Here is an 18,667-nt window from a genome sequence, read left to right as displayed (position 1 = left end):
ACTTCCTGAATGTTGAACTGAGCCCAAGCAGGTAGCCATGAACGTAATCCAGGTCTCATTCATGGGTGGCAGGATTCCGATGACTTAGCTATCACTGTGGCCCCCTAGAGTCTGCAATGACAGGAAGCTAAGAAATCAGGAGCAGAGCTGGGACTCGAGCCCACATACTCCACTGAAGGACACTGGCTTCTTACTGTTAGGACAAATGTCCACTCCAGTGAGATTGATTAATGGACACACAATATTTTTCAGTGTAGACAAAATGTAATAAGTGACATATGTGAGATATATATATATATATATATATATATATATATATAGCTTTAGTATTTTTTGTCAAATAACCCTGGATATAGATATTATAAGTTTCTCTTTGTGATTCCCTTAAGTTAGCTCATTTTCTTCTGACTAATGGAAAAGCAAATGCTAATACAATAGAAGCCATTTATCATTATTTTGCTTCTACTCATAAGTGTCGCTTTAGATGATTTTCAGACATTGTCTCATGAAGTCCCATATGTCTTTGCAAGTCAATATTATTATAAAGGAAACTGGGAGAAACTAGTTGATTTATTTATCAAGGAGTATTTGTCCAATAAATGACAGCGCCAAGACTGATTCTCAACTCATGACCTCTTTTGCACTCTGCTAACTTCTCACTGGAATCACGTGTGGTTATGAAGCTCTGTGGGTATTATTTTCCTTTGGAATCAGAGACGATGACCTCTGTAAAGCCCAATAGTGACATATTCTGCAACATTATTTTTAAGACTGTTCTGGAAGACACACCACAGAATAGAAGTCTTAGGAGGACAGAAAGCTGGCCCGTTTTGTTCTCCATTGTATCCCTTGGGTCTCTGAATAGCAGTAGCAAACAGTAGATACTAAAAAAAATTTACATAGTACATAAATCTAAATTGGAAAAGGTTTTGTACACGAAATATACTCAAGACTGATGGACAGAGCAGCAAAGAAGTCTTAATTGAACTTGTCTCCAATTGACAAAATTGTAAATTATTTTCTTCTTTTTTTAAAGATTTATTTATTTATTTGAAAGACAGAGTTACAGAGAGAGATAAAGAATGAGATCTACCACCCACTGGTTCACTCCCCAAATGTCTGCAATGGCTGAGCTGGGTCGATCCCAAGCCAATAGCCAGTAGTTTCCTCTGGATCTCCCATGTAGATGCAGAGGCCCAAGCACTTGGGATATCCTCTGCTGCTTTCCCAGGCACATTAACAGGAAGACAGATTAGAAGTGGAGCAGCTGGGACTTGAACTGGTGCCCATATGGGATGCTGGTGCTGCAGGCAGTGGCTTCACCGGTTATATCATGGTGCTGAACCTAGTTGTTTGCTTCTTGCAGGAAAGAATAAGTTATCAATGCAGACTTTTATTTCAGTCTGGGAAGAATATATAGAGGTAGGAAACTCATTAATTTTGAACTGGGCACAGAGAGAGGAGCTCTTCATTTCATTTAAGTCTTAAAGCAGCTTCACATGTAAATTTTCTCTGTCCTCCTCTGCACAAGAGAAACAAGGGCTCAGCGAGGTTAAGTAACTAGCTGGAGGTTACGACACCCCTAAGCAGTGAAACAAGATTCAAATTAAAAGTCGGGCTGATGTGAAAGACTGCCTGTCCGATCGCCCTGTGCTGCCTCTTTGTATTGTAAACAGGACACCCTGGCTATATTGAATAACTCTTCCATCTAAAGTCATTGGAGAAGTCCCCTGGGGACCTTGGCTGTGATCTCATCTAACCCTCGGGTAACAAGTGGGGACAGAGACCATCAGCAACACGCTCCTGTCCATCATGCTGTGGAATCAATCAGTGCCAGGTTTTGTTCTCTTTGGATACTATTTTTCTGCCTTCATTCAAACATGACAATTATAGGAAAGGGCCTTTACATAGTTGTCAGTCTTTCCTAAAGAAATCCCATAAGGTATTGTGACCTTGAGAAACACCGGTAACTGTTGAGATAGAACCACTCCACATAATCTAGTCATTGGTGCATAGCTGGATTTCCTTCTCACCACACGTGGTCCAGCTGTTTTGTTTGTGTGTCCCGTGTTTGTTTTTGAGAACTCTTATGCTTGTTTTCTGACCTCTTTTGTTTTGAGAAATGGTAGTGGATTAACATACAAGCTGCTTTATTTTCAGTGTAGAAAACACTGTCTTTGAATTTTAAGACAGAATGTAAAAATGTTGGTGAAGCTATTTCCTATGCAGCATTAAACTGAGGGAAAACTGGGGAATATCTTTGTGACTTAAATGCTAATAATAAGGCTAAAGTACAAAAGTTTTATTTAGGAGATAGTGAGAGGTTTGATATCTAAATTTGCCATCTCAATGCTAAGAAATTACTAAATACTCCACTTTAGTTCAGAATTGCCTTACCGTTTCTCACAGTTTTGCTGATCAACATTGCCTCTGTGCAAACTCTGCACTCTAGCCTCAGTGCACAAGTTCAACAGTACTGGCTATTAAGGAAGACAAGTTCAATGACACTGGAAACCAAGTGAAGACTTACTAGACGATTCTCTTGCATGGGAACCCCACCTCATCTCAGTAGAGATTCCTGTGATCTACTTCTGTATTAGAAGAGATTATTGACATGCATATACAGACAGGAGACCTGAAAGATGCCTATTTGGAGTGTAGCTTTCCTGGGGAAGCAGGCAGGATTGCTCTGGGGAAGGGTCCTTGCCTGAACAGAATTTGCTTAATTATCACCAGACTATAGTGAGGATAAAACAGTGACCAATTGCTTTGGATATTGAAATTGTAGTATCTTAAGAAAAGAGATTAAGAATTTTAATTTATTGAATTTATTAAGCATCCATCATGGTGTCAGGGTACAGCACAATCTACCCTAGCTAGCTAAGCAGAAAGCTGCTATGGCAGGGTGGGACTAAAGGATCCCCAGGAGGGCCAGAGATCTGGCTTGGATGCTGCAAGGCTAGCGGTAATGCAGCCAAAGGCAACAGATCCAGGAGAAACATCTAATCACACCATATGTGACCCATCTAGGGTAAACCTTTTGCTGAAACTATCCGTGCCCAGCAACTACACTGGTAAGAACTGGACACTGGAAACCATGCCATAGCTCTCCCCTCAAGACAGACACTTCTATCAGCTTTCTCGTTGGAATGTCCCATCTCCCCAGATTTGGCCCCTCCCTCTAGCTGGCCACTTTTACCTCCATATCTCATTTAAATGTGCCTGCTTGATAGAAACCAGGTAACTTAGAAAATCCTACTGCAAGCAATGTGCCTTTGACTTTTCAGCTTATAGCATGAGAAGAGAAGCCAAAGGGTTTTAGATTGGTATTGAGCTCATCTGTCACAGTGAGGCAAGGAAATCGGAATGTGTAGGAGGCTATCATTACACTTACCACTCTTCTCCCCGTGGGTTACATGAGGGATTGCTGCAATTCTATGGAAAAAACGTTGCCAAGAGCAATCCTATAATGGGACAGTTGAGCACCCATTAGAAAGAGAGTTCGATGTCTCCTTTTTGGAGCCACCAGCATTTTATTTTCTGCAGGAATAACTGACCATGAACAGTGATGAAAGCTGAAAATGAAGGCCAGTCCACGCTGACAGTTTTGTAGATTTCGTAGTCGAGAACTCTTTAGAAGGTAAAAAACTGTTTTCCAAGCCACAGGTGTTTCTCAGTGGTCCCCTAGAGGATGCACTCACTGTGGAATTAGAAGATGGAGACTCCATCCAGGAGGGAGCCAACCGGTGGGGTGCCATAACCCTAAGCCAGTCCCATCTATTTGAGCAGGTGCAGCCCTGTGGAATAGATTTTGAGTAGTTGTGAGATGAGTGTCGGGCAAGGCTGAGGCTTGACTTGAGGCTTATGGGGGAGGCTCCTGGATGATTTGAGAAACCCTCAAGGGCTGTAGGTCCTATGGTTCAATGGTCATCTCAGAACATTTTAAGATCTTGTTTTATTGTTCCCATAGAATTATTTACTCATTGTCTTTTACCCAAATTACCTAAATAATATTGAAAAAACAGTCATACCAGAGTCTGAGTTTATAGGGCAGATGGGTATTTGCAAACGGTTTCTGGAATGGACAGGGATGGCATCACATGGATGGATGTCTGTGTCACTGGCAGTGGAGGGGAAGAGTGTTTGCTCTCGCTATCTGTCTGTACCAATCCACTCTGTTCTGTAACCACATCCTTGTTAAATTTCCCTGTTCTCCCCTGGCCCCTTTTATGTCTTCCCAACTATTGCTAACAGTGTTGCCATCTTGCTGCTCTTTTTCTGGACAGTTGCCCAGCCCTCTCTGAGGTTTGACAACTCATCTTTAAAGATCAAAAGAATGGCAACTGTTTAAGTGTAAGTCTCCACTGTGTGTGCAGGACACAGCTTTAGGCAGCTGATTATTAAGTAGGAAAAGGGGGTCAGCAAAGTGATATTCCCAGCATTCTCAATTCTCCCCACTAAATAGACACTTTTGTTAGTTCATTTCAAGATAAAAGGAGTTCCTCAACCTTTCTTTCCATTTTCTGGCTCTGCCACCTTTTGGGAATGAGCCTGGGATCACAGCACAGACGAGCGTCTCTAGGCTGAGAGACTTGAACAGCCCTGAGAGAAGTGAGGGGGCAGAATCCCACCGCAGGCTGTGCTGGGACCCCTGACAGGGCCTTTGCTTCCTGCCCTTGAATTTGACCAGTGGAGGCAGAATGGGGAGGCCTGTGGGAATCCCGTGTTTCTCACACACTTACCCATTTTGGTCTAATGGTTTTTATTCCTTTTTAATTCTGTTTGATGAAAATGTCTTTCAATGCTTCTGTTGCCTTTTTTTTTTTTTTTTTTTTTTTTTTTTTGGACAGGCAGAGTTAGACAGTGAGAGAGAGAGAGACAGAGAGAAATGTCTTCCTTCCGTTGGTTCACCCCCCAAATGGCCCCTATGGCCAGCGCACTGCGCCTGTCTGAAGCCAGGAGCCAGGTGCTTCCTCCTGGTCTCCCATGCGGGTGTAGGGCCCAAGCACCTGTGCCATCCTCCACTGCACTCCCAGGCCACAGCAGAGAGCTGGACTGGAAGAGGGGCAACCAGGACAAAACCCGGCGCCCCAACCGGGACTAGAACCCAGGGTGCCGGCGCCACAGGCGGAGGATTAGCCTAGTGAGCCACAGCGCCGGCCTCTGTTGCATTTTCTATCCATAGTGTAGTTAAAGGGAGAGGAGCTAACTCTGTCCCTTTTCATACTAGAATGGCATCTTTTTTGTCTTCTATAAATCAGAGTTGACAAAGAATGCCTGATAGCATTGTCATTAAGGTGAAATGAGGCATCATATATAAAAATGCTTTGCAAATGAGGAGCACTTCAAAGACCATCTCTTCTCTTCCATTGTATTTCTGGGGGTGGATGTTGCCCTCAGCGCCTTTTCTGGATTAAAAAAAAAGAATTAGGATGCTGGTAGAGTAGAAACTGTAGTCAGTATTTGTTGAGAGCCTGATGTGGTTTAGTACATTGCCCTCCCATCATTTTGTTTCATATCCATAAACACCTTGTGAGGCAGCTACGGTCACCCCCAATTTTACGTCTGGAAGCCTGAGGCTCAGCTTACTTGCATTAGGGATTCTAAGTAATAAACAGAGAGAGCAGGACTTAACCACAAGCTGCATTATGAGCAGGTACTTTTCAACGGGCTTCCAAGTCTCTTATACAATAGAGTTAATGAGTTTCAGACCCAACTGGACTCCGTGGAACATTCTTCTTCTGCATTGTTCTGTCTGGGCTCTTGTATGATTCTTGCTCTGGACATTACTTTGGTTCCAAACTCCCAAGCAACAGTGTTTCTTCTCCTATTCTTTTTTTAAATATTTATTTATTTATCTGAAAGGCAGAGTTACAGAGAGGCAGAGGCATAGACACAGAGAGAGAGGTCTTCCATCCACTGGTTCACTCCCTAGATGGCCACAATGGCTGGAACTAGGCTGATCCAAAGCCAGGAGCCAGGAGCTTCCTCTGGGTCTCCCACGTGGGTGCAGGGGCCCAAGCACTTGGACCATCTTCCACTGCCTTCCCAGGCCATAGCAGAGAACTGGATCAGAAGTAGAGCAGCTGGGACTCAAACTGGCACCCATATGGGATACCAGCTCTTCAGGCGGCAGCTTTATCCACCACACCACAGCGCCAGCCCCTCTTCTCCTATTCTTCATAATCTTTTGTTAATTCTGTAAAACATAGCTTGTTCACTCAACAAATATTTATTGAATGAATGCATATGATAGAGTTTACACTAGAGATAAATTAATGTTCCTAATGAACTTTTAGTGCAAGAACAGAGGCAAAGGGATTAACCCCAATATACCACACAAAGTAACAAGCATTATGGAGAAGTGTGGGTCTTTTGACATTACATCTAATTCATTCATTTGTTCATAAGTCTATTAATAACCTGCAATGGAGTGCATAGTATGTTATATGCTAGTGATGCTATACAGGTTTCCTTTCCTTTTACTGATATAGTCTAGTGAGGGTATGTAGACAATAAAGGCAAAAAGAAACAAATAGTAATTACAATGATAAGAACATATGGAAATAAGTGATCTTAAAAATTAAGCAGAGGAGTAGGCATTTGGTCTGGTAGTTAACATGAAGATTGGGACACTTGCACATCAGAGCAGAGTGCCTGGCTTCAAGTCTCGGCTCTACTCCTGATTCCAGTTTCCCGTTAATGCACACCTTGGCAGGCAGCAGGTGGCGACTCACAATCTGAATCCTACCCAGCCATGTGAAAGACCCTGATGGAGTACCTGGCTTCTGGATTTGACCATGCTCAGCTCTAGCTGATGTAGGCTTCTGGGGGGTGAGCCAGCAAATAGGAGTGCACTCTTTCTCTCTCTGTCAAATAAAGAAATAAATAAACTGAATAGAGCTAAGTGATAGAGCAACTGATAGGGAATAGGTTGAAGAGAGTAAGCATGTAAGTCTCTTTGAGAAGATAATGGGTGAACTTGGTCTTGAAGACAGAAAAATCGTATCCTTAAGCCCAAAAGAGGTTGTTTTGCTCAAGATCGAGAAAAGGGCCAGGGATTTTATTGACCAGGTTTCCCTTTCCATGCATCTAACGACTGCCTTGTTCAAGAGGGGTCCCTCCTCTGAGAAGGCATTCATCGCGTCGTCCTGAGTGCTTCTTTGTCCCTCTTCGTGCAGACTCACATAGTAGTCACCTTGGTGGATCACTACATCGCATAGTCCCTAGTCCGTGAGAGAACTCCGTGAAGTGTATTGACTTGAGTGAAGACATGTTGTCTCCAAGTGAGCTGTCCTGCTCTGAGTCACAAGGACACATCACTCATGCATTGGCTTCAAATGCGTGCAGAGAAATGACTGGAAGAAGGTTCTCCTGGTGTTTTACTCTGATCCTTGTTAAAGAATCTTTGCTCCTAATTGCCACAGCAGATATGAGGACTACGAACTATAAATGTTTGCAAGGTTTACTTCACACTGTGTGTCTGCGTTCATCTCCCTTGGTAAATTCCACGCTTGGAGGCTCATTAGCTGTGCACACAGAAAACAGCTATACAATAATTAGTATTAAGAAGTCTGCATAATAGAACAACGTTCACGCTAATTAGCTACTGGGTTGAGGAACCTGGTTTCTCTCCACTGAGCTTTTGCATTTCTTCCTTCTAACGTTTGGATTGGGAATTTCTACTTGTGTTCTAAGTTGCAGTGATTGTAATTGATTGACATAAAAAAGTGATTCTTAGAGAGTATTGTGATATGACAGGATTATCCTAAATCCATAGCCAATCCTGCCTCACTTAATCTTCACAGCACCCCAGAGAGAAGTTTAATTCACATTTCGTAATCTAAGACACTAAGTCTGAAGCTTGCACATTCTAGAGAATGGTCAGATGTGAACCTGAAGTCAGGACAGTGTGTTTCCAGAATTCATATCTGTTATTCCCTTGTTTTTCAAACCACGTGTTCCTTGAGGGGTCTCTGAATAATATAAAAGAAATCAATGATTTGCTTTTTGTTTCAATGATAGCTAATCCTAAACCAATCGTGTAAGCATATTTAGGACCATTTATTGAATCCTATCAAGAAATTTCTGTCCTGAGTTTGTATAATAACTGCATCAAAGCCAAATGGCAACTTTTAGAGCTGTTAAAGGGTCTACATTATGGAGCATACGAGACAGCTGGGCAAGACTGCCGGGCCACCCAGTGACCTCTCAGGGTGGAACCGAGGGTGAGCTCATGGTTGCCTTCTGCTGCTGGGAGAGTTAGTGACTCTGCTCTGCTGTCTTGGTAACAGCTCTGCGGTGCAGTGGGGATGCATCACATGTACCCAGCAGCTTCGCTGAGCTTTTGTGATGATGCAAAGCTTCCAGGAGCCAACAGGGAAATCAAAACAGGCTGGCTGTTGCTCAGCACACAGAGGCAGTAACAAGAAAAAAAAGTAATTTATTTTTTTTCTTGAAGAGTAAGCAATATTTGTAGACGAGCTCATCCATAATCCAAAGGGTAAGGAGTTGGTGAAAAGGTTCCTGGTGTCCCACGTAGGAGGCAAGGCCTGGGCCTATTTACCCCAGGCTAGGACATTGACAGCGTGAATTTGTGCAAGGCTTTTGACCATTATTTTCATTCTGCAGAAAATAGAAAATAAACATTATTCTTTAGATGGCCACCAGACATGAGAACAGGGAGTTCAGCTGCCATGAAGGCTGCTGTGTGAGAAATATGAGGGGAGGAGAGTTCTCAGGTCTGGCTTTTGCTACTGCTGTAGACAGAGCCCTGAGTAGAAGGGTGGAGAAGAACCATGGGGTGGAGAAATGCAACTCATCTGCTAAGAACTGGTCATCAACGCCCCGTATGAACAGAAAGTAGCCATAAATAAACTGGTGCCCCGTTTCCCTGTCTCTACTCACAGTCCCGGATGGACTGGAGCAAGGACAGAGCCTCTGCATTCTTAGGCTGGCTTGGTCCCAGGCCCAGTATCCTCTCCACTCCACCCTCAGCAGCAATAAGGCGGCCCATAGAGCTTGAAAAGCTAGCCCAGCGCCACCCCCACTCGTGGTCCTTACCTGGCTTACGCTATATAAACCCAGCCCATAACTAAATTCTTGCTCTCTGCCATGTGTTCGTTCTGTGTACACGGCGGCAGTGAGCCATCTCTGTGAATTTATTATTTTCCCTTGAATAAATTCACTTTGGCTGTGGAAAAAAAATAATTAATGCCATTCATTTCTGTGAAACCACTGATGAGCAGAAAGTCCTATGTGACTAGGTCCCGAAGTCATATATTTACAAAAAACGTATATAAAATCAGAATTTAAAAATTCTGAGACAAATTTTAAAATGACGATAAATGAGCATACATTTCTGCACCTCAACAGCTAATGAGGGTTCTCTGAAGGACTTACAGAATGAACTAAGTATAGCGGTGGAATCCACAGATCAGTTTGCTGGGGCTGTTGTTACAAACCACCACTGCCTGCTTCCTTAAACAGGAGTATCCTAATGCTCTGTTTTCCTTACTAATGCACTCCCTAGGCTGGCTAACTGCGTACAGGTTAGAGGTTTATCTAGTGCATGGTCTTGGAGGCTGGAGGGCTAGAGAACATGGCAACATGTGGGGCAACAGCCCCACTTGGCTGTGACACCTCACTGCAGGTGGCAAGACAGGAGTGCGTGCATGAGTGAGTGATGGCACTGCTACACAGGAGCCAATAAACTCTTGGAACAACTTGCTTCTTCCAAAAACACCATCATCCCATCTGAGGGCAGCCCCCAGGGGAGCTGAGACCACCCACGAGGCCTCTGCAAGGTCCACTCCTTGCACACTGGTGACCACACAAGAACCTGCGCAGGGCAGCCTGAGACCCACCCAAACAGGAGTAGATGTGCTTCCTGGGTCTAGAGGCTGGACGACTGAGGCCATGGTGGCAGCAGGTGGTTATCTCCTGAGCACTCTCTCCCGGGTTTGGCCATGAACCGGCCTTCTTCTCCTTGCATCCTCACCAAGTGCACTGGTCGAGAATTTCCTATTATGAAAACTCCAGTCCTACCTGATTGGGGGCCACCCTAATGACCTCAACTTCATAATATTACTGATGTGAAGACTCCATCTCCAAACATGTTCACGCCCCGAGGTATGGGATTCAGGGTTTCAGTGTGAATTTTTCCAGGGGAAACAATTCAACCTGTAACCACTGACTCTATTTGTCAGTATCTCTGCCACTTTTTGAGCCCAAAATAAAACATCCATTTAAGAGCAAACAAGAAATCATTTATGGTGCTGTACTTCCTAAAATTTTGTGTATTCTATAATTTAATATTTCCCCCTTTCTTCATAAACATAACTAGGTTTCCCAGTACCATTGGTCATATTATGTTAAAGCAAGCATCAGTTAATAGAAAATAAGGATGTGCTAAGTGGGAACTACTTATTTTTGTTTATAATAGTGCTTTTTATATCTGAGAGAGGTTCCAATCTGATGAATATTTTATAATAAGGCAAATTTTGTACCTGTGCCTTTGTTCTTAACGAAATAATCCCTAAAATATTTAAATGTCAGAGATAATTGTTCTTCTTTGCTGTTTCTGGGTGGAAAAAGTCAGTGAATCTGTGCACATAGAGGAGGTGACTGTCAAAGCAGTTCTCAAGATTGGCCTACAGTGGGAGGAAGGGGAAGCAGCTTTTGCTAATCAGAAGATATTCAAATGTGCATGCACACGTGTGTGTGTGTGTGTGCACATGTATGTATGTGTGTGTGTGTAGGAATAGGGGTAGCTAATATAGAAGGATGACATAGAGGTGTTGAGCTAAAGATTGAGGCTGACTTGGCGCTTTTCTACCTGGTGTCCATACCCCAAGAGCTCAGATCAGAGGGTGACCCCAACACCCTTGCATGCCTGGACCCTACACCTGATTCAACCTCAGAGAGCAAGTACACCTTGAAGAGTTGCAGATGCCGACACATGCCCTAAGTGCTTCCCCTCAGGAATGGGAATCGGAGAAACAGTAGGGCTGAGAGACTGGAGAGGTTGCAGAGAGCAGGCTTTGAGTGAAAGAAAGGAGAGGGATTATTCCACTTCTGTTCCATAATTGCTTTGAAGATTGCTGACATGTTGATGGACATTCATTAATTTTGCTCTGTGCGTTTGATGAAATAATTTCCTCGTCTCCTCCTCCAAACGTGCAATTAAATCTCCATCATTCAGCAGCCCGTTCACAGCTGAAGGTTCTATCAGAGGAGGTGGTGTTAAGTGCTGAGTCACTCCCTAACCTGCAGAAGGTCTTGAGAGGGATAGGAGGTATAGCTATGAAATAAAGATTTGGTGACATTTGATGCGTGAAAACGAAGGTGGACAGGGAGGAAAAGAAGAGAAAAGAGAGGGGAGTATCAGCACGAAGGCAGCACGGAGGGGCAGTCCTGCGTGTGCAGGTCTGCGGGTATGCACGTCCAGATCCCATACTCACAAAGCTCTAAAAGTAAAAGTGAAATCCGTAAAAAAGGAAATAAAGCAAGTGGTACTACAAAGTAAGAAACCAAAGAAAAAATAAAAATGTTATTATACAAACACTGGACTGAGCCATACTTGTGTATTCGTTAAACAATTTTTTAAAAGATTTTATTTATTTATTTGAAAGGCAGAGTTAGTGTGTGTGTGTGTGTGTGTGTGTGTGTGTGTAAGACAGAGAGAGAGCGAGATAGAGAGATTCTCCATCTGCTGACTCATTCCCCACGTGGCTGTAAGGGCCGGAGCTGGGCTGGTCAGAAGCCAGGAGCCAGCAGCTCCCTCCTGGTATCTTACATGGGTGTTGGGGCCCAAGGACTTGGGCCATCCTCTGCTGTTTTTCCAGGCACATCAGCAGGGAGCTGAGTGGGAAGTGGAGCAGCTGGGACACTAACTGATGCCCATATGGGATGCAGGCCCTGTGGGCAGCAGCTTTACTCACTACACCCCTGTTTAAAAAATTTAATATATTACATTTTCAAGTTTGAAATTGATAAAGATTTCTTTCTGTATCATGCCACTTTTTATACACTACTCCAATTTGAACTGAACTGTTCGGAAACTTAATGAATGGTGCCATGTTAGGAAACCGTGCTAACCACTTCCTGGATTCCAGGTAGATTACCGAATTGAACATCCATAGATAACACGTCTCAGTAGCAACCCTGAGTGTAGCTGGCGTGGGCGAGGGCTTAGGCACAAGTGAGTGACTGGAAGTAGAGGCACAAAGCAGGAAAAGGATCCTGGTGCTACCCAGTCTTCTGTACAGATGTACTTTGTGATCATACTGTGTGACAATGATATGATGCTTTCCATTTAATGAGTTGTTGAGGTTTATTAAGCAAGTATCTAAAAGAGAACCATTGGTGTCTCGGGCATGCCTCCTCTGCCCTGGCTCTCTTAATCTCTGAATCAGCAGTGCTTACTTCTGATTGTTTTTCTTTCCTTAAAATATGAATTTTCCTCCTGGAAGGGGCCAACATCTTATTTCTACTCTAATCAATGCTTCTTCCCATTGCTTTAATGACCAAAAACCACTTATGTCTAAGTCAGTAGCAAACGAAGGCTAATTCACTTTAGTTAAAATCTGGGCACTCCTCAATAATTTCATTTCTTAAGTTCCTTCTTAGTTGTATTTTTTTTTCTGTTTATTTTTCTTTGTTGGTATATGTAGAAGGCCACCTGAAAGAAAAAAAAAAAGTGATGACAACAAGAACTCTTGCTAAGAAGAGGGGATAATGTATTCCAGAATTTTCAACTCTTCTAGTTCTTTGAAAAACATCTCCTTTCAAGATCTTAGAGCAATCTACAAATTGATGTCTTTCTCTCAAGGCCCATTTCCAACCCTATATTCCCAATATTGGTAATAGAAGTAGATGATTACTTGTTCTAATCCCATTCCCAAATGGCTTTTGCATGGATGGAAAAGATAGGATTCAGGATGTTGTATTACTTGCTTCCCAGAGCAGGCTTGATGTGACAGGCACTCATATAAACTGCTGATAAGAATTTGGATTAGTACTCTCTGTCAAGAAATACATTTCCCAGAACATTAGTAAAACTTTTTAAATGGCCTGTTCAGGGGGCAGATATTTGACGTAGCTATTAAGCCATGGATTAGGGTTCCTGTATCACATATCTGAGTGCCTGGGTTTGTATTGCTTCTCCACTCCTGAGTTCAGCTTTCAGCCAGTGTAGACCTTTGGGAAAAACAGATAGTGGCCCAAGTAGTTGGGTCCTACCACCCACGTGGGAGACCTGAATTGAGTTCCTGGCTCCGGCCTGACCCCACCTATTGTGGCATTTGGGGTTTGAACCGGTAAACGGGAGCTCTTTCTCTGCCTCCCTCCCTCCATTTCCATCTCTCTGCCTCTCAAATAAATAAACAAACAAAATTTAAAATGCCACCTTCTTTGATGCAGTAAATTCTCTTCTAACAGCCTATATACTAAAGCAAAATTTAAACACATGAATCATAAGCAAAAGCACCATTACATCATTATTTATAATAACAAAGTTCGTAAGAGTCCAAATATATAAAAGTAAGAAGGTAACAAAAGTGGGGTGTAATGACATGAAGGAATGCTATTTAGTCGTGCTGCAAAGTGTATGTAATAACACAGAAAATTGAGACAATTAAATTTTTAGAATAAATTGTTATATGAGCTGTTAATAGATTCCTATATAAAATCTTGGAAAGAAAACATAAATAGGACCCACTGTGAGAGGTGCTATTTTTATATTGTATTAAGAAATTGTGGGTAATATTAGTATGTATGTCTATGTACACATATATGTTTGTATATATATTTACATGCATGCATATATACAATGTATTTCTTTTTTGTCTATATGAGTGTTTTACTTTTTAAGCAAGAAAATAATATTTTTCAGAAGAATGAAATAATTCAGAGGGGAAGAAAATCTTTTCCTTCAGGGTAAATCTGTAAAAGACAGATTTTTCTCCCTTTGGATGCTGTATCTTTTACATCCATGCATTTAGAATGAAGTTGTGAATTAGCAGCAAGAGAAAGAGTTCCTGGAACCCTAAGACTGGCTGCTGTGTAGTCGTGGTCTTCCTTATCAGTATGAACAAATGCTTTGGAATACTTGACAAGTTTGGAAGACTCTCTCATTGAGCATTATTCATGGATGTAAAGTCTTCCTTCTTTGTACTTTATTTTGCTGAAGATTCCTCATTTTTCCATTTGGTTTGAGCCCGTAGTATACATAAGGTCTACAGTGTGTCAGTGTAATGCTGGGATGTTTCATTAGCTATGTTAGACAAATTGATTGACATTGTATGGAATATATAGGCAAGTGGTGATTTTTTGAAAGTTGGAGAGTATTAATGAAGGAATAAGAAAGAAAATTCAGGCTCAGATGCAAGAGAGAGGGTATACACTTGGCTTTACTAAGGAGAATTTAGGGAGTAGTCCCATTCCCAAAATGTTCCTTGAACTGGGCAACCTACAATAGATAAATCATATTTTGTAAAATATTTAGAGCAATTTCAGGTATTATGAAATGGAAAAACATGAAATACCCTATTAAATGCCATCTTTCAAACCTGTGCATGAAAAAGGGTCATAGTAGTGAAAACATGAAAACTAATGCCACACACATCCACTGTACTGGTGAGCTAGAGGATTGGACATTTCAGAAGGTTCACCAGTAAGACATGTGAGAAAATAAGACAAGGGAAACCAGAGTTAAGTCTCAGCTGATGTCCTACATTGCTCCCTGAAAATAACATCCTAATGTACAGCTGTTGCTTAAGATGTCAACCAAAGATTGGGAATTACTAAATATTCAGATGCTATTTGTTTAGAAGTTAAGAAGAGTACCTTCTTAGATGTTTCATGTATTTATGACTAAAAGTTCTGTAAATTTCATCATTCACAAGTTGAAAATTATTAAAGCTGTGGGGAGCAACCCGGACTAGACTAAGTTACTGGAATTAAGACTTATTCTATGCATCTGCTCTCCCACAATATGGCGCTGGGAGAGGAGGAAAGAGCTTCTACACAGCTGCCTCCAGTTCAACCAATAAACAGCAGGACCTGCTCCTGATTGGAGGAGAGCAGTGTACTCGGCGTGTGGGTAGCAGAGTTGGGATTGGTGGAAGAGGACTATAAAGGAGGAGAGAGACAACATGCACCAGGAACATCTATTTGAAGGAACACCTGTGCAGCCCCCGAGAGAGCCGGCCGGCGGTGTGCCGCTCCCCCGCGGAAGTGGGGAAAGTGGCTAGGGGGAACCGCCCTTCCACGGAGGTGGAAGGGCCGGTAGCCAACCCGGGAAGAACCAGCAGCAAACCCGGGGAGGGCCGAGCAGACGAAAGAACAGCGCAGGGTCCTGTGTCGTTCCTCCACGAAGACGGGGAGTGACATAATGGTGCCGTGACTCGGATATGAAGCCTAGGCAGGGTTTAGTGTCGTTCCTCCACGAAGAGGGGGAGCGACAAAAGCATTCAAAAATAGAGGGAAATATTAAATCCCTTCAATATACAAACAGAGAAATCTGAAGACTGACATGAACACAATGCATGCACATGCATAGGCAAAAATTTTGCAAGATTTTAGCAATCATTGAGCCAATCACTTGAGCAAAGGAATCTCAGGGCAATTACTCTGATCAGAAATACTGATTATCCTTGTATGTTATGGATTATGGAATCTACTTCAAGAGGTAATAAAGATAGTGAATAACGGAAATTTTTCTGGCTCTGCTTAAGTAGGCATAACATTTCCAGTTACACCATATCATGATTTTTCTCATTGTTTATGGCTCTGTGATCAAAGGATCAGTGCTCTACTCTGTTGGCTCTTGTTTTTATTCCAGTGTTCCTCTGTGGGTTTTCACTTTCAATGACCTGTTCAATTTGTCTTGAAGCTGAAGAAGAATTTTAACTACACAGTGAAATGACCTTTTGCTCTTAGTCTGCTATCACACTCATGATATTTAATCATGTTCTGTTATCAGTGGATTTTATATAACTCATTTAATTTGGATATTAATCCTATAGCTACTGTCACATGCTATGGCACTTTTCATATGTACATTAAAGTGAACAATTGGAGACACAAATACTTTACTTAACTTTCCCCAAGTCTCACAATAGCATAGTGATGCACCCTGGATTTAAAATATGACATCTAGCTCTTCAGCTTGTACTGAATACAATTCTGCCACTATTGCTGACCAAATGGAGAAATTAGTTCAGAAATACTTAACCATATCATTTCACTTGCTAGTCCTGTGATTCTGATCAGTCTAACCTTTGGAGTCAAAGTAGGTGTGTCCTATTCTGTACAGCATTCTCCTGTTAGGAAAACAGAGAGAGCAAAATGATTGAATGGAAAAGGACGGAGTCTCCCGGTTTTACCTTTTTAGTTAAACTCAGTTCGACTCAATCCACTTACTTCCTCCAAGGGTAAGATTCCTGCTAAGCAAAACTCCATACATACATATATCTGATTCCTAATGGTCTTTCTTTTTAAACAGATGGTCAAATATCTAAGCAGAGGGCAGATCTGGAGTGGAAGCACCTTGGAATGGTTTGCTCAGGAAAAAAAAAAAAATACTTCTAAATGGTCCCATGGAAAGGGAATGTGAGAAGTGAGGAGTTGAGCAAAGCTTTGGTTGTTTAACCAAAGGGAAGCAACTAATAAAATAACAGGTGTTTATAGATTTTCATACAGAGTTAAGCCATTGCACCTGCCTATTCTTATAAGCATTCTCTTGGTAAATGCACACACACACACACACACACACCCCTCAGCTTTCTAAGAGAACTGCCAAGAGCCAGAAATTAGTCTACGGATCTAATTTTTCATTCGTTCTTGGCCCATTATAATAAAACTGGTTTTCCCCTTCTAATAGCTTAGTAATTTGATACTTATTTTTCTCTTCTCTCTTTTAATCACAGCAGAATCTAAGAAGAAGAAAAAGGAAGGCAAGAAACAGGAGAAGATGCTGGATTAAAAGATGCCCCCTTCTGTGGGATATGAAAAGGACATCAACAAACAGCATCAGTTAATGGTTGCATTTATACCTACTGTAGGCTTTGTATTCAAAAATTATCTATAGCTTAAGTACACAATAGGCAAAAACAAAAAGAAACAAAAATTTTTGTAGTAGCATTTTTTAAATGTATACCATAGTACCACTAGGGGCTTATAATAAAGGACTATAATCCAATTTAGAGAGTTGACTTATAGTACATGTTAAATGATAGACAACTGAGGTAAGTTTTTTCAAGCTATGTGGTATTTTACATTAAGGTTTTCTTCTTGTTTTTTACTTTTTGTTTCCTTTTGGCAACAATTTAAATGTTATGACCATGTAAGCTACTTCTCTTGATAGGTAATTTTTCACCTAGACCTTTTTTTTCCCAATTCAGAAAAATATATACTAAACAAAACAGCAATAAAATATATTCACTCTATTTGAGGAAAATATCTTGTTTTCTACAAACGGATTAAAAAATTTAGCAAAATGGGAGAGGGGTAGAGGCAGAGCATGCCCTTGTTCAATGTTGACTTTTTCTTTAAAAAAATATTGGAACATAAAAATCCTTTCATTTTGGCAGAAGCATTTGTGTTCTTGATGAAATTATTTTTCCATCTGAGGAAAAAAACTAGGAAATAAATCAAGGTTATGCTGAAAAAGGTGTTTTTGTGTGCAATAATTTAATATTGTCATTCGCCTACTTTTGTTACCTATTCTCTCTTCAACCTGTTAGCAATGAGAATTGATCACACAAACTAGTTAAAGCACTTCTGGGCACATGTATTACTTTATTCTTTTGTATTTTCTATCACTGTTTAATAGGTTGAATGGATGTTGGTGAATTCAGTAAAAGTCTCAAAGTAATGTATGTTTGATAGAACGAAAAAAAGTACATCTTACATTAAGTAATGTTGAGGTAGCACAATGTGAAACAGGATCAGGGTAACGAATTGGAAAGTGATAGCTTGTGCTTCATCTCCACCAACCCAGAGCTGCCATTCTGTTAAGTACTATGAGTGCCCAATACTATCTGTCCAGCTTCTCTGCCTGCTGGACTCGAAGCACTCTTTTTAAGGAAACAAGTCTAATGCTTCTATTATGCAGAGAAATAAAATCCCAGGAATTGGCTAGGATTAGCTTGAAAGCATTTCTGTTTACAGGTACTGAATTGTAGGATGATAATGCTCATTAAACAAACATCCATTTACTGACATACTGCTAAGTCCATTTTCAGACATGATGATTTCAACATATCCTGGAAAAAATGATGCACCCAAAGGCTCTTGGCAATTAATACATGTTTTGCCATCTAGTCTAAGTCTTCACTTGAGCTATGCATGTGAGGGCGTCCATTTCTCCCCCATTAAGACAAAGCCAACTGCCACTGGGTAAAAGTAAAAGGGATGAACTCCCAGGTATTTTGTGGTCTGGCGCTTAAGAAAAACAGAGTGCATTGTAAAGTAGAGAAGACAGAAACATAAATAGTAGATGCAGCCCTCTGACAAGCTGACCTTCATAGGCAAAGTGATGCTAAGTGGTGGAAGAAAGTTGGCACCTTGGGTGAATTTCTTGACAGCAAAGTCCCCCAAAAAGATGGGTGATGGACGAGTCTATGGAAAATTTGTTAGCCTTTCAGTAAACACTGTTGCTCCT

General features: G+C 41.5%; 1 protein-coding gene across 3 annotated transcripts in view; it reads left to right on the top strand.

Annotated features, from left to right (window-relative positions):
- The window catches only part of PTN (pleiotrophin), a 107,696-nt gene extending 90,023 nt beyond the window's left edge, over positions 1 to 17,673 (top strand). For 2 of the 3 annotated variants that reach the window (XM_002711960.5, XM_070071339.1), the window contains one exon: positions 16,932 to 17,673. In XM_002711960.5, the coding sequence (XP_002712006.1) occupies positions 16,932 to 16,987 (56 nt within the window). In that variant the 3' untranslated portion in view covers positions 16,988 to 17,673. The remainder of the gene's footprint in view (positions 1 to 16,931) is intronic. The other variant, XM_008258043.4, reaches the window with a different exon arrangement.
- Positions 17,674 to 18,667: the final 994 nt, after the last annotated feature.

Source organism: Oryctolagus cuniculus, chromosome 3 (assembly GCF_964237555.1).
Source record: "Oryctolagus cuniculus chromosome 3, mOryCun1.1, whole genome shotgun sequence".
Classification (NCBI taxonomy): Eukaryota; Metazoa; Chordata; class Mammalia; order Lagomorpha; family Leporidae; genus Oryctolagus; species Oryctolagus cuniculus.
Note: the sequence above shows the minus strand (reverse complement) of the source record. Positions and strands in the feature narration are given on the sequence as shown.